The sequence below is a fragment of the Alligator mississippiensis genome, chromosome 3 (assembly GCF_030867095.1).
Source record: "Alligator mississippiensis isolate rAllMis1 chromosome 3, rAllMis1, whole genome shotgun sequence".
NCBI classification, from domain to species: domain Eukaryota; kingdom Metazoa; phylum Chordata; order Crocodylia; family Alligatoridae; genus Alligator; species Alligator mississippiensis.
In genome coordinates this window covers 27,455,241-27,479,872 of record NC_081826.1, presented here as the reverse complement: position 1 = coordinate 27,479,872, position 24,632 = coordinate 27,455,241, and the positions used below count along the sequence as shown (strand labels likewise).

The following is a 24,632-nucleotide window of genomic DNA, read 5'->3' as shown; positions in this document are numbered from 1 at the left end:
AGAACAGCCCTCATGAGCTTCAGCTGCAGCACAGAAGTGCTAAAAGCACCTGCAACTATCAGACCTTACTACTCCAGGTTGGACTCAGAAAATGAGGACCACACAATTACTGACTACTTGTGAGAAATACACTAAGTAACTTACCCGAATGACATAGAATTTTCTGGAAGACACAAAGTGCTACAAGTCAAATCTTCATTGCAGCAGTCATTTTCCTAAACCAGATTACCATATTTCACAGTATGTAAGTCGAGGTTTGAAGCCAAAATATTTACCCTTACATTTCCACCTTGACTTATACATCGTATCAGTACTTCAGCTGGACCCCCGTGCTGGTGCCCTGCTGCATAGAGAAGTGGCATGCTGGCAGCTAGGGTTTCCTTGGTGCTGATTGAGACTAGGCTATGCTCCTGCTTCCTCCTTGCCCCTACCCAACACCCAGGATGGGTGCCCAAACTCCATGCCCATCAAGTCTGGCCTCGGACACTTACCCACAGGCTAGTGGCTGCCTTTTGGGTAGATTTTGGCCGGTGAGGTGGAGCCACTGCCTGACAGTGCAAGAGCCACAGTGCCACTGCCCACCACCACCAGCTCCAGGGCACAGAGCAGCAGCAGTGAGCAACCTGCCACCAGCAGCACCAGGGTGCAGAGTGGCAGCAGCAGCAAGCAGACAACTGCCAGCAACACCAAGGCACAGAGTGGCAGCAGTGAGTGGTGCTTCCTGGGCAGAAGCCACTCTCAGCCCCACATGCTGAACTCCACTGCTGCCCATCCAGCTGTGGCTGCAGCAGCGAGGTTGACTTATACAGCAGACTACCAAAATACTAACTTTTTTTATCACAAATATGGGGTTGACTTATACACTGCATTGACTTGTACATTGTAAAATATGGTACTATCTTTGTCTCACCTGGGTCCCGCTCCTCATTTACAAAATGCCTTTCAACTTCTGCAACAAGGCTGGAATCCTATATGCAACAAACTTCCTTCCTACACAAACCCACTCTTTGTGAGACCAGGTCAATCTTGAGCACCGAAAAAGGAAGAACGCTACGCAGTCATATCAGAATTCACATGCACAAGGAGAACCAAACTGATGTAATGTTGATTTGGTGCTTGACTTTGCAGCTGTAAACAGTCTTTAAAAATTAAATATTCTGAAGGCTGACTAGAACAACAATAATTCTGTTTCATCACACATTTAAAGGCTTGAAATTTGTTTTTATTCCACTCTGAAAAGGAGGGAAAGAAAAGGCTCAGTCTATTGCCCAATGGTTTGAGCACTGGGTTGGAATAATAATGAGGCTATAAAGTCAGGCTCTCATTTTCCTGAGAATTTTTTTCCAAACAAATCAAAGTAGCTACATAAATACAAAACATTTTTTGCAGGAGAAGTTTATTGAAATATTATTAAAATATTCTATTGTTTTAACTCAATTTCCTGTTCTTTTTCAAAACAGAATCTGTTTGCTTTTATTCTATCTAACAGTCCACTATGAGGGTTCAAAAAACACTGACACCTTCAAATGCACAATATAGACTTCTGCTCTTGGAGCTAACAGAGTAATTACAAGAAGTGGCAGGCTGTTTTTCTTGATAGAGACCAGGCACTAGGAGGAGATAACACATTAGGTAGCAGGATTCATGGACATTTGTTGATACCAAAGATGAGACTCATCCTTTCAAAACCTAGATTTCTACACAAGATTCTTCAACTCTCTCTAAGGCTGAGGGCTCCTGCCCCAAACCAAACCTGGCCCTGCACGCCCACATCCTGTCCTGTCCCCTCCTCTCCACTACAAACCTAACTCTTGCTCCAGTCTGCTCTTCCCAAGGATGCTCACCATTCTGTATTCAAATCAGGATACTTCTTTCTCCTTTCAAGCTATCCAGGGAAAAGCAATGGAGACTCTGGAAAGTGACAATATTTCTGGTCTTAGCAAGGAGAAGCAACTAGAAGGAGCAATTAGAGGGTAGTTTCTGCTCAGCTGTGAAGCTTTAGGTAGGAGCATGATCAATTATTCTGTGGAAATGGCACCTGTACATGCTAGTCAACCCACAGGAGTAGCCTGTTAATGGAATTAAATTGTAACTACCCTGCACTGAGAAAATGAACTGTTTTTTTTCTCCAGAAGTTTATAATTAAGCCAGGTTTTAAACAAGCTCTTAAAAGGCACATCCTATATACTGGAAAAATGGTATTTTCCATCAAACTTAAGTTCCTGCTTTCAAGTTGGGAAGCACTAGAGCTAAATGAGGGAGATAAAAATATATATATATATATCTCATTCCTGTAAATGGGTAATAGTTTTGGTTGTGTCCCACATATATCACGCCCATGGAAGGTTTTAGCCCAAATGGCCACTACTGATTAAAAGAGATGTCAAATTATAAATATCTCTTTCTGTAGCTCCTGGATGTAACATTAAACATAAAAACTTGGGCTAATCCTCAGTTCCTTGATATAATGTTATTCTGGATGTTAAGAAAGAATAAAGGATGAGTCAGACCTTTGAGATCACCCTGGCTGCTTTCACAATTCTACAAAGCTGGCTGCACCTCTTTTCAAATAGATTTCCATCATAGTATTCTGCATAGGTAGAGGACTAGAAAAAGTATATGGCATTACTATATCCTCTAACATGTCCAACATAAAATTCCTTCCACCCCTCCCTCCCCCATCAGGGATTTATATATTTAACTCCATTGTGGAAGATTACATAGATAAAGAGGCATTCAGCAGAACCACAATACAGGTAATTATGGGTCTGTCAGCATTTCCATTATGAACTCCATTTAGCATTAAGGGCTTAGCATTTTTCCATCATTTCAGAAAATGTCAAACTGAAAGCTGGCACACAGATTAGCAGCCTGGATGCAAATTTGTTTACACAAAATATTTAAATCTGTTCAGCTGTTTTCGATTTAGAGATCAGCCAGAAAATTTAAACTTTCAGGGTTTCTCATATTTTTCTGCCAACTTCTAGAACAAGTCACAGTAAAAAAATGCAATCAGTTGATACAAAGTTGATTAACTGTTTTAGGTTTAATAGTTTATATCTCAACTGCATTTCAGATGTTGTAATGATTTTAAAATTCCCCAGGTCTACAAATGAATGTAGAAGGCAGGGTAGATATGCACTTTATAAGCTAACTAAATAAGATATACATATGCATATATAGCACACGTATTCCTGAGCTGAAGCTCATTTCATTAGATGTTGTAAGAAAGCTTGTACCCTCAATGTATCTTGTTTAGTTAGAGTATGTACATAAGTGACATTTAGATCAACCTAGCTATGGTTAGGTTAATCTAAATGCCTATCTGTTAGAGGGGTTTGAATCGGGCAAAAAATGATGGTGGACCTGATCTAAGCTCACCTGAGTAGGTGAACTAACCTAGATCGGAAATGGGCTCACCAGATGTATTGAACCCCTACACATATTCAGCAGCTTGCTCTGGCCCCAGGACTGTGCTCTTCCTAACTCCCCAACCCTGACCAGGCTATTTTTAGCCATGCAATGCCCCCATCCCTGGATGGACAGCCCCTACTTCCCGTGGATCCACCAACCCCCTTCCCTGCCTCCCCTTTTCCCCCCACAGACTGCCAGCCCCACTCCAATCCTGCAAAACCCTCACAGGACCTACCAACCTCCCCACCAAATTCACTACCCACCCCCCAGTCCAGCCCACCCTTCTCTGCCACCCAAGTTACTTGCACCAAATTCCCCATGAGGCTCCCGGCACCAGTGAACAGTTGTACATACCAATCCCAGTCTACTATTTTACAGATTAAAATAAGCAACTTGGTGTGGTGGCACCTTTAGTTTATACAACACATAGCTACCCTGTCTTCTGCCTGACTTCAGACTAACACAGCTAACTACTTTTCTCTACAACTGAATGACACTTTGAAACAGCAGTCAGGAACTGTACAATAAAGCAATTTATTTACAGATTTTATAATTTTCTTTTTTATTAGGACCCCCTCAGATACCACCATGAGAAGCACAGTATGAGAATCTGAACTAAAACAGATCCTGGAAAAGTCTAGATAGTGTTATGTGTTGTTGTAGTCCATTGATTTAGAAATAATTCAATCATTTTATAATAATTATATAGTCTTGAGTGAGATTTTTAGAACCTTCATGATACAGTTCTTATAATTTCCATGTCTTTTGAGCTAGTCCTATATATGAAAAGTTATTTAGCCCTCACTTATATAACATAAAGACTATATGAAGTTTTCTCACAACCAAAAAGGATGTTTCACCAAGGATGCTTTTTACTCCCAAGAAATAATGACAAAAATCCTAGTGATTTCAGTCGGAATAAAACTTAAATATTCTACAGCAAGAACTATTCCAATAGGACTGAGATTGTATGACTATTCTTATAATTAAATACATTTTCTGTATTGAATTTTATTCCTAGTAAGTGATAGTATGTTTTGAAAAGAAATGGATTTTGACTCAGCACAACATATCATAAAAAGACCAGTAATAATTCAGAAGAAAAAAAAATACAATGAGCTTGGAAGACATGGGGATTCAGTTGATTTAAGCTGAAAGCTATTGATGAGACAGGTAATCATGAAAAATTAATAATACAGTACCCCAAGAAATGCAAAGGCATCCAAGTGTGTCAGATAATGAATTGAATCCTCGCCCCAAGATCTTTATTCATTAAAGATACAAGAAAATATGGTACAAAAGAAACAGTACAAGTAGGCAAGACTTGTGCATGTGCAGTCAAAACACAGTAGATGCAGATAAACTAAAAATACCCAAATCAGTTTGACTAGTGAATACTCACCTATAGGGTGACATGCATAGATTTAATAATGCAAAAGCAGAGCTTCTGGGAATGAAGAAAAGTCAACTCTCAAAAGTCATTAAAGTTATACTCTGAAAAGTACTTCTGTAAAAGAACGCTTCCATGTGCAATGTGATCCCATTAACTTTCATATTGAATTTGCTTAAGTAAAATGTTTTTTTCCTAATATCAAATCATCCTGAATTCTAGCATCCAAGTCTGTTTCATGCTACCTTGTGCATCAGAAACACCAGCAGAGGTTCTGCTAGGCAAATTATGCCCTCAGTGATGCCTTTGACACCCCACTGTTTTTAGTTTAAACCTCCATAGAAACTAGTGTTTGAACAAAGAGGCCAATGGTCGAAACAGTAGGCTAGTACTCTGTAGAGCTAACTTGCATGTGTTTCTCCCTTCTCTCCAAGAATATATATATATTACTCCATTTTGAAAGATAGATAAAGAGGTATTGAGCAAAACAGTATGGGTCTGTCAGCATTTCCATAACATACCATCTTTAGTGATATTTTTTCATCATTTAAGCAAATGTCAAATTGAAAGTTAGAAGACAGATTAGCAGCATGTAGGGATCAGGTTTGGGACCAAACTCCACAGAGTTTACAGATGTAATGTCCTGCCTGTTCTACCAAGAGTTCTGATTCCTTTTGCCTGTAGACCAATAAGGTTACAACCTGTATCTCTGCCTATTCGGTGATGTTCACAACCTGGAACAAACATGCAGCAGAAATTCTACAAATCTGACCTTAATATGTTTTCTGTAATTTTTTTTCTGCTGTTCCTATTTTCCCCCATCTTCATAGAGGTACAGTAGTATGAGCAATACTTATGAATATCTTCCCTTCCTTAGTCATGTTGGAAGCCAGAAGACATGCTTTAAGGACTCCCTCAAGTCATCCTTGAAACATTTTAACATTGACCCAAAGTCTTGGGAAGATCTTGCTTATGATCATTCCACCTGGCAAAGCCTCATCCATACTGGAGCTACCACCTGTGAGCAGAGATGAACTGCTGAGGCAGAGCAGAAGCACAAATGGCATAAATCTTGCAACAGCAGCATGCCCGCTATTGATCAAGCAGCGCAAAATGGCGTCTCTTGCTCAGTGTGCCATAGACAATTCAAAGCACAAATTGGCCTAATCAGCCATTTACATGTTCACACAAAACAAACCATTGAATTTGAATGACAAACAACAATACCATTTACTTTAAGCGATATTATTTATATGAATAAGAAGTTTCAGGATGCAGCACATAGAATACTCATTTAGCATTAAAGCATTAACCCCCAGAGTATCACACAGGAGGCATCTCACCTTGCCAGTTCATCATACTAACAAATATGTAAAAAGTAATGGACTGACTGTCAAATGCTTTCTTTTCTTTCTCATAAGTAAGGATTTTACATTCATGTTATCGGTGGAGTTAACTGTGATGGAAACTGTGAGTTGAAAATGTATTTATTTGGGGACTTTTTTTTATTTAAAGAAGACATGCATTGTGCAAAAGGTGAGTCTGAGAAGGAAAAAACCTAAATAACAGCTAAAATCTGTGGGCACTTTTACCATGCTCTGCAGGTGGGGAGGGGGCAGCTCTCTAATTAAAGCAGCTCCAAGAGCTTCTCTAATTAAAGTGCTGCAGTGTCTCATGTATCAGCATCCCTGCACTTGAAAATGGTGGTGGAGGCATTTGAACTAAAGCTCATTCAATAAGCTTTAGTTCAAACGCCCCCACTGCCATTTTCAAGTGCGGGGGTGCTGATACATGAGACACAGGAGGCTGCTGGAGTGCGGTAATTACCACACGCCAGCAGACTTGATTAATCAAGTCTGCTCCAATGCTTTGTAATTACAGTGCATCAGAGCAGCCACTGCATTCATGTAAAGGTACCCTATGTTACTAGAAGACTGGGAATTGAAACCTAGAACCATGTATACGAGTTATTCCATTTTCTTCAGTTCGCAACACATCCCCAAGTCTTGATTCCTGACCTTAATACCTGATCAATCTTCCAACATACCTTCTAAAGTTTACAGATATTGCTGCAAGCCATAATAGGTGCATCCAATGACTGTAGATTTTTGGGAGATTCAATTCCTCGGTCAGTTGGCCTGAACTACTAGCAATGTAAGAACTTTGAAAGGATGTACAGACTGAGAAAAATGTTCTAAATTCTACCTCAAGCCTTGCTTCCTTCAGACCTTCTAAGATACATAATATTTCCTGATAGGAAGCAAGCCTGCATTTGCAGGAGCAGATTAATGCATGGGTCTGCAGGGTCTAGGCCCAGGGGCAGCACAGCCTAGGTGGGTATCCTGGCTGCGGGCAGCTGGGGTGGGTACTGCACACCTCCTCCCCTTTGGCCGGGCCCGGACCAGGGGCTAGGGTCAAACGGAGGGCTCCCTGCAGGTGACAGTGACTTCCCGGGTCTATCTGCTGTGAGAAGACCCCATGGGCTGCCCTGCTTCCGCTTCCACTTCCTGCCATCTGCGGGTGGCCACTGGCACCAGGGTCCCTGGGACAGGATGGGATAGCCCCACCCCACCTGGGCCAGTGGAGGGGCTGGTGGGCAGGATGGGCAGGTGGGCAGAGCTCATGCCCCTCCAAAGCCGACTGCAGCCCTGGCCGCAGCCTGTCCCATGGCACTGAGGGGCCAGGGCCACCTTCAACTCAGTGGCACTCATGCCCCCTGGCTCACCCTAGATGCACCAAGGAGACCAGGTGGGCCCAGATGCAGCTGCCAGGCAGGTGCAGAGGGAACCTGTCTTCACCTGGTGGGGGGTCTCCAATTTTCTGTTTGCCCAGGGTCCCAATAAATTTTAATCAGTTACTATGTGTTTGGGAAGAGGAGTCAAAGCATGGAGTCTGCCAGAATGGGAAAAATGAGAATGGTGATTCATAGAAGTTGATTGGAGGGCTATAAGGTTACATGGTCTGTTGAGATCAGTGGAAACATGAGAGCAGAGTTTAGGAGCTAAGAAAATGCTATAAGCTTGATTCAAAACAAACTGAAATCAAAAGAAAGATTTCTACTGATGTCAAGGATATATGAGAGAGTTAGAGGATGTAAGAGCTGGAGATGCGCTACCCTAGAAACTCCAGGTCCCTAGAGATAGCACAGTGACAGAGAATGACGGGGCTGGAGTGTAGCTGGGTATATTGAACCCTGAGGGTACTCAAAGTGATTTGAGACACCACAAACTGCATGCAATGCATGTGCACCCATGCACTGTGCTGCTAATTTGCAGTGTGGATGGGGTTTTCTTGACACTGGGAGATCCCAGTGTCAAGCCTTGCACCCTGGAGTATATGCAGTTCCACCCACTGCTAAAAAAATTGGTGCAGTGCATATGGCAGCATCATGCACCTCCAGAAACTGGAGCCTGACTAGCCAGAGCAACACTTTGGCTGCCGGCCAGGCTCTGAGCAGCCAACTCAGTGGCACTGCTGCCCCAGGAGTCCCTCAGGACCCCAGGCAAAGCTGCTGAGGCCAGCATGCCTCAGCCTCCCTTACCCTACCTAGGTCCCTTTGCCATGCACTGGAGTGCACATGCAGGGGAGTGCCCAGAGAACTCATGGGAACTGTGTGCCCTGCATGTGCACGCTTGTGCAGGATGTGCCTTGTGAGTGCTGGTGATTGCAACCTCAGGACCAAACACAGTGTCTAAGTGAGATTCTGTTTTTGAGTTTCTGAAAAGCCATTAATGCAGCTATTTTTTCAAAACACCACTGTCTTATCCTTAAGATAGAGCCATAGAAAAAGAATGAGGAGTAAGTGGATCTGCCTATCTTTTGTACTAACTGCTTTTCAGGGACTCGCATACAGAGGAATAGAATTACACTGAGGTGTCTAGGTCTACTTGCATGTCTAATCGGTAAAATAAAATCAGGCCCTTGGCATCCACTTGTACACATAGGAGCATATGAATGTAAAGTCCAGTATCTGGAGTAAAAACTATAGTAAGAAAATAATTTTGAATTGATATGAATGGAAATCGCTGATTCAGTCATGCTTTATCTTTTCCTTTTTTTTAAATTAGCCCCATAACTTTCTCTTCATTACTCCTGAAAGCAAACTCATTTTTTGTTTTATGTTTGTTTGTCTTTTCTTTTTTTTTTTTTCCTGTAGGAATTTTGCTGCCTTCTTTGCTGAGGAGGATGTGAAAGCTCCATTGACACTTGCCTTCTCTCTGCAAAAAAGCAGTGGGGATGATGCTGCTGCAGATTATGCAGTCAGCTTCTTCCCTTTTCAAAACCCTTACAAAACCACATACACAAAAATCTGCTAATGTATAAACTTCCTTTATTGTTGGTCTGAGATATATAACAGATCCTCAATTTGAGAAAGAAAAACCCACTATATTGCCACTGAGGAAGTGAACCACGTGCTCAGATTATTTATTGCTGTGATTTCTTAATAAAAGAGGGAAAATCTTTGTCTGCTCTTCTCCCCAGTGCCTCCCAGCCATGTTCTTGTCCAATACCCCAGCCACATCCACTCAGCGCACATGCTTTGAATATCTGTTTCTAACATCTGTTTGTTTCTCTCATTCCCTGAAGAATTGAAAATTAAACCTTCTTGAGGCCATTGCAGGAGTTAAGTTGAAAATCCCATCACTGAAAAACAAACTAGGATTCACATGCTCCACTAATGTGGGAGTATATGGCTGATATGAGTAGGATAAGGCCAACATTTGGGATACCAGGTCTTTCCAGGTTCTATTAAGGCCTTCAAAAGTGATATCCTTCTAAATGTTAGAGGGATGTCCTTTTTGCCAGAAAGGAGCTGCAAAGACTGAAGTAAAGAGTAAGGGCATGACATTGTACCATTGCTGGCAAAACCTCTGAAGCTAAACGCAAAGTAGGTTGTGCAAGGAGCATGAAATTGCATTCTTCAGGGAATGGGAGAAACAAACAGATGTTAGAAACAGATATTCAAAGCATGTGCACTGAGTGGATGTGGCTGGGGTATTGGACAAGAACGTGGCTGGGAGGCACTGGGGAGAAGAGCAGAAAAAAGATTTTTCCTCTTTTATTCAAAAATCGCATCAATAAATAATCTGAGCATGTGGTTCACTTCCTCAGTGGCCATGTAGTGGGCTTTTCTTTCACAAACTGAGGATCTGTTATAAATCTCAGACGAACAAAAAAGGAAGTTTGAACTTTAGCAGATTTTGTGTATATGGTTTTGTAAGCACATTAAAGGTGCTAAAACCTTTGAAATGTTAGAAGTAGTCCTTGGACAAAGTGATTATTGGAACAAATGCAGTTAAGATGGTCAAAGTTCCAAGATAAGTGAAACTCATTGCATGTTGTTTCAAGTTCCCTCTCTCTCTCTCTCTCTCTCTCTCTCTCTCTCTCTCTCTCTCTCTCTCTCTCTCTCTCTCTCTGTGTGTGTGTGTGTGTGTGTGTGTGTGGTCATTACATTGTCAGATGTTAGAGACATTGTTTTGACCTTGCCAATTCAGTTAAATATAACCAAATGTATTTATTTCTTCTATAATGCTCATTAAAATTCTTAAGCCATGTAAGCAGCACTGTAGAAGTCAATAGGAGTGACTAAGGTGGATTATATTTAGCAAAGAACTGAATAGGAAATCTTGTTGAATGGACTTTAGAATGAGGCTTATGGTTAGCACAGAAATGTTTATGGGTGAATAAATATATGAGCATAAGCATGGATTAAATGTTGACCATGTTTGATAGATATAGACATTCTTTCTTTCACCAAATGGTAACATATGGACATGAAGATCCACAATAATGAATGGACATCATTTAGTAGAGTTGATTGTTTCAGTTGTAAAAGGTTTCTGTGGCCTATTTTATTATTTTTTGCTTCTGTCCTGCCCCTTTCAGTTAACTACATAGGGTTTTCAAAGGTCAAAATCTGGACATTTGTTTTTTTCAATTTATTTCTACTTTTGTAAAAAACAGAATGTGACATGTTTGTAGATGCTAAGGATGTTGTAGATCTGCTAAAATCTCTGTTTTTTTCCTATTAAGGCAAATTTAACAAAAATATTTTAGCAGACAATGACTAGAATAAAAAAAATACAAACAATATTTTGATTAATTTGGGGGGTTAGTTTAATTTTATTTTTCAAAATTTACTAGCACATTTATAAATATTTTAAGTAAAATGAATCCCTTTCATGTAATTAAAGTTGGAAGTAATCTACCCTGAAACTGTAAGAGTCCAAGTTCCTTTCCACCAACCAGCAGATCACTATTAGATATAGAAAGTTTTATTAAATCACCAAAATATTAAAACTGATTTATACCTTGGCAAGAATTCTAGATATTTGACAAATAGCACAGACACTCTGCTGTCTTATAAAAGAAGAAAACATTTTGTTAATCTGTTGCCATTTACATTAAACCTAGTACATTGATCTTAACAAGGTTGACATGTTTGGCAATTTGATAAAAAGAAACAGAACAACTTCTGTTATTCTACAACTGTTAGAACTGTTCCTAACTGTATTCAGAATATCTCATTTATTTTCTTCAACCAGAACCATGACCAATTTATTTTAGAAATGTCGAAGTCTATAATGAAAAGCAAGTTTTCCAAAGGGCACTTCTATTGAAATCTGTAATGTCTTACAAACTGTATGGTCTCTCTCATAATTTATTTTCCTAGGCAAAGGAAATGTCTATACAGAAAACTTCAACTGAAGAACTATTCTGACTATAAGCAAAAGCAAATCTGTTCACTAAGTTTCTATTCCTGTTCCCATTTGAAGGTGATGGGAGTTCTAATATTGACTTCGGTGGAGTAGGAATAGGTTGTTTATCTTACATCCTACTTTATACATGTCATACCCTGTTAGATCAAAGGTGCTGTACATAAACAAAACATAACTTTTGATCACGATTTGTTAATAGATTTTGATTTTAAGCAAGCCACATATAAAACTATAAATAAAAACCATGGGGTAATCAAGAGAATTAAATGTGGCAGGACACGGACTTTCTGAATATCCAGCATCCTTTCCTAGCCAGAATAACCTAGTAAAGACAAGAAAATTTCTTGTATGCTAGAGGCACTATCTGAATAGGCTGTTGTGAACAAGGAAGATGATAGTACTTTCATCTGAGGATTTGAAAGTATACTTGCAAATAAGGATTAAGCTTCACAACAGTACTATGAGAAACATAAGAAGTAAATCCAGATTGTTTCACCTACCACTGAAATGCAGCTGCCTCATAGACAATATATATCACATCTTAAAAAAATTACAGAAGAATTATGTAATAGTTCAAGATAAAAAAAATAGCACAAAAGATTTTATAGTTGAAATGGTAAATAGTTTTCACTCACTTAAAAAACATTTGAGAGAAAACTGAATTCAATAAAGTATTCCTAAATCCATGAGAATGGGCAATTTTGCCAATTAATTCATGGGGTGCTACAAACAATATTTTCTTTAGAAACTGTGATGTGTTATTGCTCATCAGGCCTTTTTGTCTGCCACTGCTAGATATCACTACTTGCACTCTCATTTTGTTAGTGAAATATTTACCATAGCAGTGCACCTCCCTCGGAAGATTATGAATATAGTATAAGCATGGAGATAATGGGCTGGTTAGTAAGTGTGTACATTTCAAATTTCTAGTTACACCTCTTGCCTAACAATGCAGTCCATTGAATTTTAACATAAAAGAATTTATGCAATTAATGCGACTGAATGTATTTCAGCTCAACTTCAGTCGGAATAAATTCATTCTGACTAATCACTGTCTACACGTGTGTTTAAGTGCAGTAATTTACTGCACTGCCGGATACCACTTGTATCTGATGGAACTATCTGGCAGTGCAGTAAATTAGTATACTGTACTGTAATTACCATGCGCGTTTAGACAGTGATGCTTTACTGCGCTGCAAATTAGTCTGCTGTGCAGTAAAGTGTCTCATGTAGACATGTCCACACAGTCTAATAGGAGAACTTATTAATGTGTGGTTCCAGGGTTTCATGATCAGGCATGCATGTTTGTCTGCATACATAATTTCCAAATAAAAAGGATTCAAGAAGGTAAATCAAGTGAATATAGTATTTTGTGTTTTCTTCCTTTTTCAGGTGCTAAAATATACAATTGGCTATGAAAATGGTAAGACATGGTGACTGCTTATATGCATATACAAATAATAGAATTGAAGTCCAGAAGGAAGCATTTTGATTATCTATATAACAGAGATAACCAAACCTTACTGAGTAGTTTCTGTATCAAAATCACATGTTTCAGCAACAGTGAAATTATTCAGTATTGAATTAAAGGTTTAAAATGATGGAGAGTCCATCATGTTCCTAGATAAATTGTACCTATAGTTGATTAGCTTGCTGTTTAAATGTCTACCCTGTTTTATGAAATAACAGAATTATACCACATTATATTATAAATGTAGCATATCCTGTATAATCCATGAGAAGCTAAATCCATCTTCATAGAAGTCCTACACCCCTCTGGTTTTGAACTCCCACCATCCCAGTCTTTGAGATCAGTACTAGTGGCTCTCCTTGATATGATTTCCCCCAAAATTATGAGGGCTCCATTCTAAGGGAAATGCAACAAAAGCATCTATGTTCTTTTCTGTCAAACACCTCTGCAGCTGGAGGAAGAATGATGTGTGTCAGCAAATCCATCTGCACCCAGTTTATACCATGTCACACACCCAGACCAACATACTTCAGTTTACAAAAACTTATGCATCTCTGGTTTACTTAGTCTACAGCCAGTCTGTACGGTGCAAATCTAACCTGCCTTCTGTTTATGTAAATGCCATTAAAAAAAATTCAGGCAGAGTAATATTTCCTCATCCATGATGATGACATGCAGTTTCTCCACACAGACTAAGACAGCTAACAGCTTCTCTGCATCTGTGAGGCTTGTGAAAGGTCTGTAACAATAAAATAAATCCTAAAGAAATAGGTTAGTGGGAAAAGGATAGTTATAAGCATGAAATAAAAATATTTATTACAAAGCCATATAATGTATTGGCTTGTTATGCTTATGCTGTATTATATGCCTCTGGCTTCCTATCTTGATATCGTTCTTACAACTATGGTAGTGAGCTGTTATGATGGAGATATTATCTAAAATTTATATAGCCACTAGACAAAATTGCACCTTGGACCACTTTACTTGCCTTATGCTTTCTAATCTGCTTTTTACTCTTTTTTTTCCCCAGAGAAAGAATAGGCATGTTTTGGTTTAGGAAATGGCAGAAATTGCAGAGGTGTTTCTACAAAGATTTCCTACTGTCACTTAATATGAACTTTTTTGTTGTTTTTCTTTTTTCTCCAAAGCTCCATGGCCAGGCTCATACAGTGAACAATATTCAGTCCTCCATCACAGAGAAATTGAGTTCAAGACTTCACAACCACTGCAAAGAGAAGATTCCCAGAATTCCACATAACAACACAGTACTTGTTACTATTCCCAGAAGGGAAGTTCAACATTTTACAGATAGGTGGAAGTCATTTTTTAGGCATTTGGATGTAATGATTTATATTTCTTTTCTCTTTCTCTCAGCATCATACAGTGGAAGTTGCCAGGTCTATTTTTCAGAGGTGCTAACCAGTTCTAACTCTCAGGGAAGCCAGCTGGAGTTACAAATGATCAACACCTCTGCTAATTAGATACACGGTAGCCAAGTCTTGGTTTTACAAGAGGATAGATGAAAGAAAGGAGGATTAGCTCATTAACCTCTTTCAGTTCCCTCCCAAATTCCCTTCAACATGTTACTCTCATACAAATGATAATAAATAATTTAGATACAGTGTTTCAGAACTGTCTAAAATGTTCCTAAATTAATGTTGGGTTTCTTCCCAGCCTTCAACAGATTTGACACACATATCCACAATGAATGACCATAGGTGAACCATTTATCTTCATCCCCTTGGGTTGACCTACATAACCCCTAAGCCATTTTCGAATAGCGTAGCTCAGGGGTAGCACAGGCAACTGTTGTGTGTGGCACTTGAGCCCCAGATGCTCCGGAAAGTGAAGTGCCAGAGTGGAGGCAAGAGGTCTCCAGCCTCCAGTCAGCTGGAGTGCAGGGAAGCCAGATACTGCTGTGCAAGTTGTCAGGTGTTACCAGCAAGAGCCAAGTTAATCCTTCCCTGGACTTGCCATGGCTGCTGAATTCAGGGCTTTGGATCCTCACTTCTCATATAAAACCACAGTGACTGCAGGCCCAAAGAAGGTTTAACCTTTCTTTTTGGTAGTGGCACTTCCACTGAAGCACTGTCCTGCCTCCGCTCTGCAAGATCAGACTCAAGCCCTCCCTGCCTACATTCTAGTGCCCAAGGGAACAAACATCATCCATCAGGCCTGTAAAATGCATCTGATCTTGCAGTACTTCAGGGGAAGCACCATTACCAAAAGAAAGGTTAAACCTTCTTTGGGCCTGCAATCACTGTGGTTTTATTTGAGAAGTGAGGATCCAAAGCCCTGAATTCAGCAGCCATGGCAAGTCCAGGGAAGGATTAACTTGGCTCTTGCTGGTAACACCTGACATCTTGCACAGCAGTATCTGGCTTCCCAGCACTCCAGCTGACTGGAGGCTGGAGACCCCTTATGGAACCTCACGTTCGTCTGCAGCACCACATACTACACATTCAGCTGTTCTCCATGCTGCAAGGTAGCGTTGCAGCACCGGGGGGGGGGGGGGGGGGGTAGGGGTTGACCCCAGGAGATCTCAGGATCAAAAAAAACTGTGCAAAAAAAAAAGAGTGGCCCAGGTGGGGGCAATACATGCCACCGAAAACTAGAGCCTGAATTGCAGGATTGCTGCTGCTGCTGCTGCAGCCCTGGAGGCCACCAGGGCCCCAGGTAAGCCTGCTGGGGCCAGCAACTATGCTGGCCCCAGCCTCCTGTACCCCACCCGGTGCGCCTACCATGCCGGAGATATGCTGCTGCTTCTTGTCCCAGGGGAAACAACCGTCAGCTCTCACGTGGATGCAGCCTAAGGGTCAGGGATCAAAAGCTACCTGGAGAAGGGTGGCCTGCCAAAAAGGTTGGCCACCACTGGTTTAGGCCATCCCAAGCATATGCTGGTACCCCCTTATATTATGCAATGCCTATGCCTACAGATGTAACTAGCCATATGCGCCTCGCTGTGTGCAATGCATGTGGGTATACATACTGTAAGCACATGTGTATCATGCATAAGAAACATTAGTAAAGCAACATCGGGACAAAGCCTGTCTGGCTTTTTTCTCTATGTTTCTGAAAGAAGGAGGGTTATAAAATCACCCTTCAATTTCTGAGTAAAGTGGGCACATGCTTCCAGGTGTCAGGCACTGCCAGTTTGGTTGAAGGATAACTCATCTCTTGCTGGCCCCTCCAGCACATTTGGTCCACTGGATTCTTTGCTGCCAGCAGCATGGGCAAAAAGGGGCAGGTGGAAGACAGAGTTGGTGTTTGTGCATAGCATGGGGCTGGGCAAGAACAGGGAAGTATCCATTGCCTGACAGATGTAGTTAATCTGGAGTCAAGTAGGAGGCACAATAGATAAACTAACCAAAGTAGATATATATAGGGCCCTGCTACATGTTCAAATGAAAGCCGGATACAAAGCAGCTATCACGTTATTACCCGTTATCAAGCAGTCTCTAGCTGGTTTTTATCCAGCTTCATTGGAACATGTAGCAGAGTGCTAGACCTTACATACTGAGAAATTGCAAAAAATATATGTCTTTTTCTGCAAGCTTTCAGGCTCATGAGCCCGAAAGCTTGCAGAAACAGATTTTGGGGGGGGGGGGTACAATGTCTCAGTTGATCCAATAAAGGGTATCATTTTGGAATCAGGAGTTCTAGATTTTTGCATTTCTTTTTGTCTCAGATCAACAGCTCTACCACATACATCCCTGACACCTGACATACATCACCCAGCTGATGAGGTGCAATGCATGTAGACCAAGCCATTGTCAGGGGTTGGACATGTCTACCCCGACCAGCTAGAAAGTTAGTGCTTGAGCATCTGTAACAGCTCTGTAGCCAGTGTCTGTCTATCCAGCTTTCCATTGAACTGTGCCAGGGCCCAGAGAAAAGAGAGCCAAGCTTTGGTGGCTTGAAGCTCGTCACAGCGAACTGCAGCCCACCAGAGCTTGAAGCAGCCACCGTCTTCCCTCGGGGCCAGCCCTTCCTTCCCTGCCCTCGGGCGGCGGGGCCCGGGCGCGGGCAGGCAGAGACGGCGTCTGCTCTGCTTCTCGCTCCGCAGCCACGTTCCCCGCGGCCCTTTGCGGGCAAGGAGCAGCGGGCCCGGCCCTGCCCGCACAGCACAGCACAGCGCGGGCCGGGGGCCGCGTATTCAACTTTCCAGGCTGCAGAGTTGCGGAGCCCGGGGGCTGCCGAGGGAAAGCCGCGGTGGCCGCGCGCAGAGTCGAGCCTGGGGCCACGGCGGCGGCGAACGTCTGTCCGGGGGAAGCGCTGCCGCGGGGGGACGCGCAGCCAGCCCAGCCATGTAGGAGGAAAGGGGGGGAGAGGGCTGGGCCGGCAGACGCCTTGTCGCCTCTCCCCAGGTGCAGACTCGGGGTCCCTTTCATTTTCCAAGCCTCTGTGTCCTAGCACGGAGGATGCTCGCCCCGAGTCACTCGCCCTTCTCAGCCCTTGTTTGCCCAGGCGCCGCCTGAGCCGGGGAAGCTGCATCCGAGCGGCGCCGAGCGCAGGGGCGGCAAACCCGGCTGAAGGGCCGGAGGGGGGAGAGTGACCTGCTGCTTCTTCCCCGCCTTTCTGCCCTGGCGGGGCTGGAGCGGGGCGCGGGGGCTGGCTCCGGTCCCGCACGGATTCCTTTGCATGTTTCTGGCCTGAATAATGCCTTATTTATCCTTATCCCTAGAAGTGCGCAAGGGGGAGGACATCCTGGGCGGGTGCAAATTGCCAGGGAAGGAGACAGCGCTCGGGCTCCAGCACAGACAGGCAGCTGGGCCGCCCGGGTCCCGCAAGCGCTGCTGCAATGCAAGTCCCCGCACTTCGCAACTGTGCCGGCCGGGGCTCGGCTCCCTCCGGGAGCATGCAGCCGCCGGGGATGGCGGGGGGCAGGGGGAAGCTGTCGCTGGGGGAAGACGCATTTCCTCTCACTTTGGCCTGCTTATTGTAGCCCCTTTTCCAGCTGCATGAACATACCTGGGATTATCATCTCCCCCCTCCGCGTTTGGGAGACGAGCCCCTCCACCGCTCCTGCGGCACGATGACAGACAAGCTGCAAATCAGTGCCTGCACCGGCAGTTTGGAGACAGATAACATACGGCGGGGTGGCGGCACACATAGCAATCCGCACTTGCACATAAGCCCTCGCGGGTAGTCTGGGGCTTGAAAAGCGGGATCGAGGGCTGGCCTTGGAGGCTCGGTGCTAAGGGAACTTGAAGGCAGGAGCTGAAGGAGAGCCAGGGATAAAAGTGCGTGAGAGGCCAGGGTAAAACAGGCTCGGGGAAAGGGGCTGGGGCCAGGTAGGTGCCAGGGGGCAGTGGGGAGGGGGCGCCGCCTGGCAGGCAGTGGGAGGGGAAGGGGATGGGGCTCTGGCAGATGCGCGGAGCCGGGAGCCACCTTCCTCCCAACAGCTGGAGTGCCTTCAGTGGGCAGGCAGGCAGGGGCTGCACCTGCCAAGGTTTCCGGCAGTAGAGAGCCTTGCTGACACAATAGGAATGTAAATCAAGGTAAATGCATTCATTCACGGCAAGTAAAGCGACCTGCATCTCAATGCTCAGAAATCCACGCAGTGTTGCAGTGAGCACCAGCCAGCCCTCCCCGACCCGGCCGCCTAAAGGGATCCGGAGTTACACCTGCCAGATACCCAGATGGGCTGAGGTGCGTGGAAACTGCGGTCGTAGTCACCCGAGCCAGTCGGGCCTTCTCCCTGGCCCGTGTTACTTCACAGTATCTTTTGGGAAACATGCGTGGGGGTGGGGGCAGAGAAGGGCTCATTTGCCTATTCGTGGCTTTAATCCTTTTCACTGAGGATTTTATTTATTTATTTATTTATTTTTGCTAAACACACTCTGTCCCAAATGCATTAAGGAACTGGCGTGTCTTCCCCCCTCTCTGCAAGGGCAAGTGTATCCATCTGCCTCTCAACAGGTGCGATGCAAACTTATAATCGAGCCGTGGTCGTCACTACAGAGGAAAAACCGGCTGTGTCTTTAATTTTGTAGGATGCTGCCTCCACGCGACTCCTATTCACAAAGCAACTGTTTCCCAAGCAGCTCCCGGTGTCATCCATTAACGAGAATCTCTTGCTATCATACATTACACACTACTTGGAAAAGGACGGTGCGTTTTGCAGACAACAAACTGATGACTTGCAAATGGGAACGCGTCACTGGGAGTTTATTAATGGGCGTGCTTTCAACCAAAAAAAAATAAAAAAATAAAAAAAAAATGAAAAAAGGAGGAGGAGGAGGAGGAAAAAAAGAAAAGAAATTGTCCCAAATGCCCTGGTTTGGTCCTGATCTCAGAGCAAAGCTCAGAGCGGTTGCAGAATTGGGCAAAGCGCCTGGAACAGCTTGCTTCAATGTAGAAAGCACGAAAAGGCTCCCTGTGATTAGGACGGATATTAACATGCCAGGCAAGGCACCGAGCATCCCCAATAGTGGCAAGATACCGTGCGATGAGGTAAGCCCTTCAACACCACCCCTAGGAAACATGAATTATCATTTCCACGGAATGCAAATGGGGCTGCTTTCTGTGTGGGAACAACCAGCTGCAGAGCTCGACAATAAACTGTTTCATCAAACACACGCGGCCAGATTGCAGTTTGGGGAAGAAAAGAAACCCCCTGCACGCCTGGGAGGGAGGCAGGCTCCAAACTCGGAGGGGATCGATAATGTCTCCGAGACATTCCGGGGGAGAGTGCGTGTGTGCGTGTGCGGATGGAGAGGAAGGGGGACACGGGGATGATGAATCAAAAATTCATCATTCCCCACAAACAAGGGGAGATTATTCCCGGGGGCAGTGAATGGCGAGCAGGATGCTCCGAGTCCCAGAATGGATCCCTTTATTGGAGGCGCACTTGATGTGGAGTATCACCATTTAGTGATGTCTGCCTAATATCCGAGGTACACACGATTGAAGCTGCACGTTTCTGCTCCTGATGCCATTTCCTATACCTGTCTGCACCCAAAGACTTACTGAAGATCGCCTGCCCTCAACTAAAAGACTTTCCGTTTTGCCCTCCATCCATTTAAACCAAAAACAAGGTGTGGGGGGAAGGCACTCCATGGCATATCTTGCCTTGAAAGCTGATTTTTTTTAGCATATCTCTTCTACAGCCAAAGCCCCTGCATACATTCAACCATAGGAGCGTGGACAAGGCTTTTTGAACGCGAGGCACCAGCACACACCGAGCCCCCCAGTAACTTTCCTTCCAGAAGGGGTTAGACTGACCAGTGCATCGATACACAGATTCCCATGAAGATCGGTTTGTTCTCCCCCCCCGAACCCCCCCACCCAATACAATCCTAGGTATCCCCTTGGCACACGCCTTAAAAAGTCACCCTGTGGGATCTGCTTGAATATACACTACTTAGAGTCTATAGGAACCAACTCACGTCCCCGCTCGAGCATACTGCACGAATATTTATTGAGCCCCAGCTCAGCCGCTGCATTGAACGCCAAGGCTGGCAAGCAAATGTATTTGCCACCTCCGAAGCGAGCTCTGAATCAACTCCTTCTTTCCCCCCCGATCCCGATCATTTCTTCGATCACATCGCGAAGCCCCCTCGGCCAAGGCTCCCGAAAGGGCGAGCACTCCCATCACCCAGCCCGCCAGCAAAGGACCCTGAAAAACAAGCCCCTCCAGCACCACCCTACCTTTCACACACGAAACCAGCAATAAAAAGACGAGGTTCCAAAATGTAAATCCACTTTTAATCCCCATTTTCTTCACCAGGATGAAGTCCAGCCGGCCGCATTTAGTACATCCCCTTTCCCAAAAGTCTGCTAATCTGGATTCCTTTGCACGGATTCCCCCTTTGCAGATCCCTTGCATATTATTCGGGAGAGCTCCTAATTCCTATTCCTTGGCCAGGCGCAGCGGAGTTGTTGCTGTTGATGGTGCGCGGTCACAGCTCGGAGTGAATGGTGTTTCTGGGATACCACAGCAACCTTGACGAGGACTCAACCATCTCTCCGACGGGGGCACAAAGTCTCAGCTACTCTCGCTTGTGTCTTTTCCTTCCCCCTCCCCCCGCTCCCCCGCCCCCACCGCAGCCCGAGCCCACCACAATCCTGCCTACCCCCAGCACCCGCCCAGCACCGGCGAGCCCGCACGCGCTCCCGACCCGACTCCACGCAGGATTTGCTGGCGAGAGGCTTCTCCCCGAGCAGATCAATCGTGGCCGGGAAGCGGCTGGAGCGATCCTGCGGGCGGGGAGCTTCCCCGAGCCGCCCGGAGGATCAGGATGCGTCCTTCCCTCCCTCCCCCGGCTCTCGTGAGGCATTCACTTGTCCTAGGTGAAGCCCGTGGTTGTGGCACGCGCGCACACACACACACGACATATATGTGCCTATATGGGGCAGCGGATGGTGCTGTATTGCATTGCCCTGCGCGGCGGCATTAACTGCAGCCACATATTGCAAAGAGCAGCAGCGCGAGCCAGGCCGGGGCCACGCGCGCGCGTACACACACACGCACACACACATACACACACACGCAGAGGCACATGCCCACGCACACACACACACACACCTCGCTCCCCGTCCCCCGTTTCCCCACCCGCAGCAGTCGCGCGTCCCCGCGAAAGGGCGCTGCCCGGACACGCGCGGGGGCACTGGCCGCGCTCCCGAGGCGGCCGCACAGCCGCGCGGGGGAGGCGCCCGCGTGGGGACCCCGCAGCCGGCGGCGCGGCTCGGCTCGGCTCGGCGCGGCCCGGCCCGAAGGGTTAACGCGGTGCAAGGGAAGAGCACTGGCGCCATCTACCGGCCGCCGGGCGTCCTCCGCCTCCTCAGCGGCAGGGGCCGGGTTTTGGGGCGCCGGCGCAGCGGGGCAGGGGCAGCTCCGCCCGCGAGCCGCAGCCGGGGGCGGGGGCGGGGGCGACAGACGTGCTGCACGGGAGCGCGTCCCGCCGGAGGCTCCTCCGCAGCACCCCGGGGGCACGGCAGCCCCTTCGCTGCGCCTCGGCCTCGTGCTGGACCCCAGACACCCGCGCGGGACGGGCCGGGGGATGCCCGTGCAGGGGCGGGGATGGGGGCGCCCTCAGCCGCCACCACAGCGGGGGGATTGCCGCGCAGCCGCCGCATCCTCACACGGGGGGAGACTTTGCACACGTGCGTGAGCACGGTGTTGGCCGTGCGTGTGGGAGTGTCAGTGGATATGCAGTGTGTGTGGGAGGGCATGTGTACATGTAACGTGTGTGTGTGTGTGTGTGTGTACATGCAATGTGTGTGCGTGCGCCTGTGTACATGCAATGTGTGTGTGTGCGCCTGTGTACATGCAGCATGTGTGGGAGGGCCTGTGTACATGCAATGTGTGTGTGCCCCTGTGTACATGCAGCGTGTGTGGGAGGGCCAGTGTACATGTAATGTGTGTGTGCGACGGCCTGTGTACATGCAGTGTGGGAGGGCCAGTATACATGTAACGTGTGTGTGCGAGGGCCAGTGTACATGCAACGTGTGGAGGTAGGTGCACCATGAGTGTCACCTGCTGCTGTGCTTTTTGTGCGTGAAGCATCCAGAACGTAGGCATGTCTTTGTGTGCGTGAAGCTTTTGCTCGCACAGCTGTGTGATGGAGACATGAATGCAGAGATTTATTTGTGCGTTCAGTTTGCATGCATATTTGTTTGTGATATGCACACTTCTGTGTGTTTTGAGATTTGTGTGTGTCTCAAACATATGTTGGAGTGCAGAGGAAGGTTTTCAACAAGTGGCTGTATGAACCCATGCTTTTCTCTGTCTGCATTGTGCCTGTGAATTTGGAAAGTATTTCTGCTTATCTGTATGAAAAGGCTTCTCCATAATGATATGTGTGATATAAATGTGAGTCTTTTTGCTCCTCTATGTATGGATATGCAGTGCTGCACATACTCTCGTTTACATTTCTGAGCTGTTCCACTGACCTCAGTGACAACTGGGAGAGCTTGGCTCTGAGCGAGGGGATCTGAATTTTTCCACTAAAAGAACTGCATGCATCGGAGATAAGGAAACAGTAGATTTATTTGCAAAAGTTGCACGATACTAGTGGCCTCTTCAAATACAAGCAGGTCCATTTACTGGAGAGGATGCAAAGATACATACTTCCTAAAGGCTTATTATTTACACTCTTCTCGGACTCGGACACATGTCGATCTTGGATGGAGAGTGATATACTTAAAACTTTATAGGCCTGTTAGTCTCCTCTGCAATGGTTGTGGAATTGATTTAGTGAGATATCACCTTGGTATTGGTGATGAGGGCAGTGCAAAGTTAGAACCTTACAAGTCCATCAACTTTAGGATGGGGTTTCAACAGTCCCCTTTATGAGGTAGTAGGGGGTGGATGAAATCTGTCATCTTCACTGTTCTCTTTAAAGAAATTAGCGTATGTAGCTCTTAAAAAAATGACTTTTTTTTGTGGGATTCTGCTTTTCAAGAGAGTGTTTCATAACTGAAGGTAGACTTCTGCTTTCAGAACGGCACGCCTGAGTTTAGTTTCAATACTCTTCCCCCCCCCCCCTCCTTCTTGCTTGGGACAAAATTTTGCTGTTAGTTTTGCAAAACATCTTTCAGCTCTTGTATTTGGTTCACCCTAAGTGCACTCACTGAAACATTCTGAGAAAATATTATAATCACTTACAGGGAATGTGAGAAATTTGCCTAAGGCCCAGATATTTAGATGGGCTATACTGCCTGATTTCTTCGGTGTACACTGAATGGGAGTGGTCAGGTAGGGCATACTTTTTAGCAATGCACCTGAGGCAGTGTAAGCGTGTCCTACATATCAATGATTTAAGATTAAATTTAGCCATATGTTTGCTCCTCAGTGTTGTAGTCACTTTAAAAAATGAGACTTAGGTCATTTTGAAAATATTATCTCTGGATTCTAGGAGGTGATGTACATATTTAATTAAAACAACACTAAATATAAAAACGGACAAGGGATCCAGTGTATATTTTTGATTTGGAACATTTTGATGTTGAATGGTTGGCATTGCTCAGATACTTCTTTGGATGATTCTGTGTGCATGGATTGTGTTACCTCTTTAAACTTGACAGATGCTTCTTTTTCTTCCTTCCTTTCTTCCATTCCTCTTTTCTTTTCTTTCTCACGTGGACAAAGTCTAATGATCCTCTGGGTACCGGTCAAGGATGAAAGTGACTTGGCAAGGGCCATTAAGTCAATCACTATGATTAAGTACTCTCAAGAGTTTTTAAATACTGTTGAGATCAGAAATTGATAGCTATTTAAATTTCTGATCTGCTAGGTACATTACAAGGGTTGCCAATGGAAAATGTTGTTCTGTGTAAAATCATGCTATTTGCAGCTGCAATCTTCAGGTGGCTCAGTACTTGGGTGAGTACTTCTGTCTCTGGAATAAATGCATCAGAGTAGTTACATGGGATTCTGTGATGCTGTTCGAAATCTCTTATGTGAAATTTAAATCTGATGCGTTGGCCATTTCCAGTCAAGAAACATCCTTAGTAATGTTTGGCAGAATAGACTAGATTCCAGATTAGATTATGTTACACATTCCCCCTGCATTTTCAAATGGATTTATTATTCCTCCCTTCCTGTCATATCCTTAATGTAGTTTTACTGTGGCTCAGGTAAACCGTTTTTCCATTTCATCTCACAGGTAGCTTCACTTTAGTTCTGAATACA

At 44.9% G+C, this 24,632-nt stretch overlaps 1 protein-coding gene across 1 annotated transcript in view; it reads right to left on the bottom strand.

Annotated features, from left to right (window-relative positions):
* Nucleotides 1–20,964, bottom strand: part of CSMD3 (CUB and Sushi multiple domains 3) — a 1,325,501-nt gene extending 1,304,537 nt beyond the window's left edge. The window contains exon 1 of the mRNA XM_014603846.3: nucleotides 20,648–20,964. Within this exon, the coding sequence (XP_014459332.1) occupies nucleotides 20,648–20,825 (178 nt within the window). The 5' untranslated portion in view covers nucleotides 20,826–20,964. The remainder of the gene's footprint in view (nucleotides 1–20,647) is intronic.
* Between the last annotated feature and the right edge of the window lie 3,668 nt (nucleotides 20,965–24,632).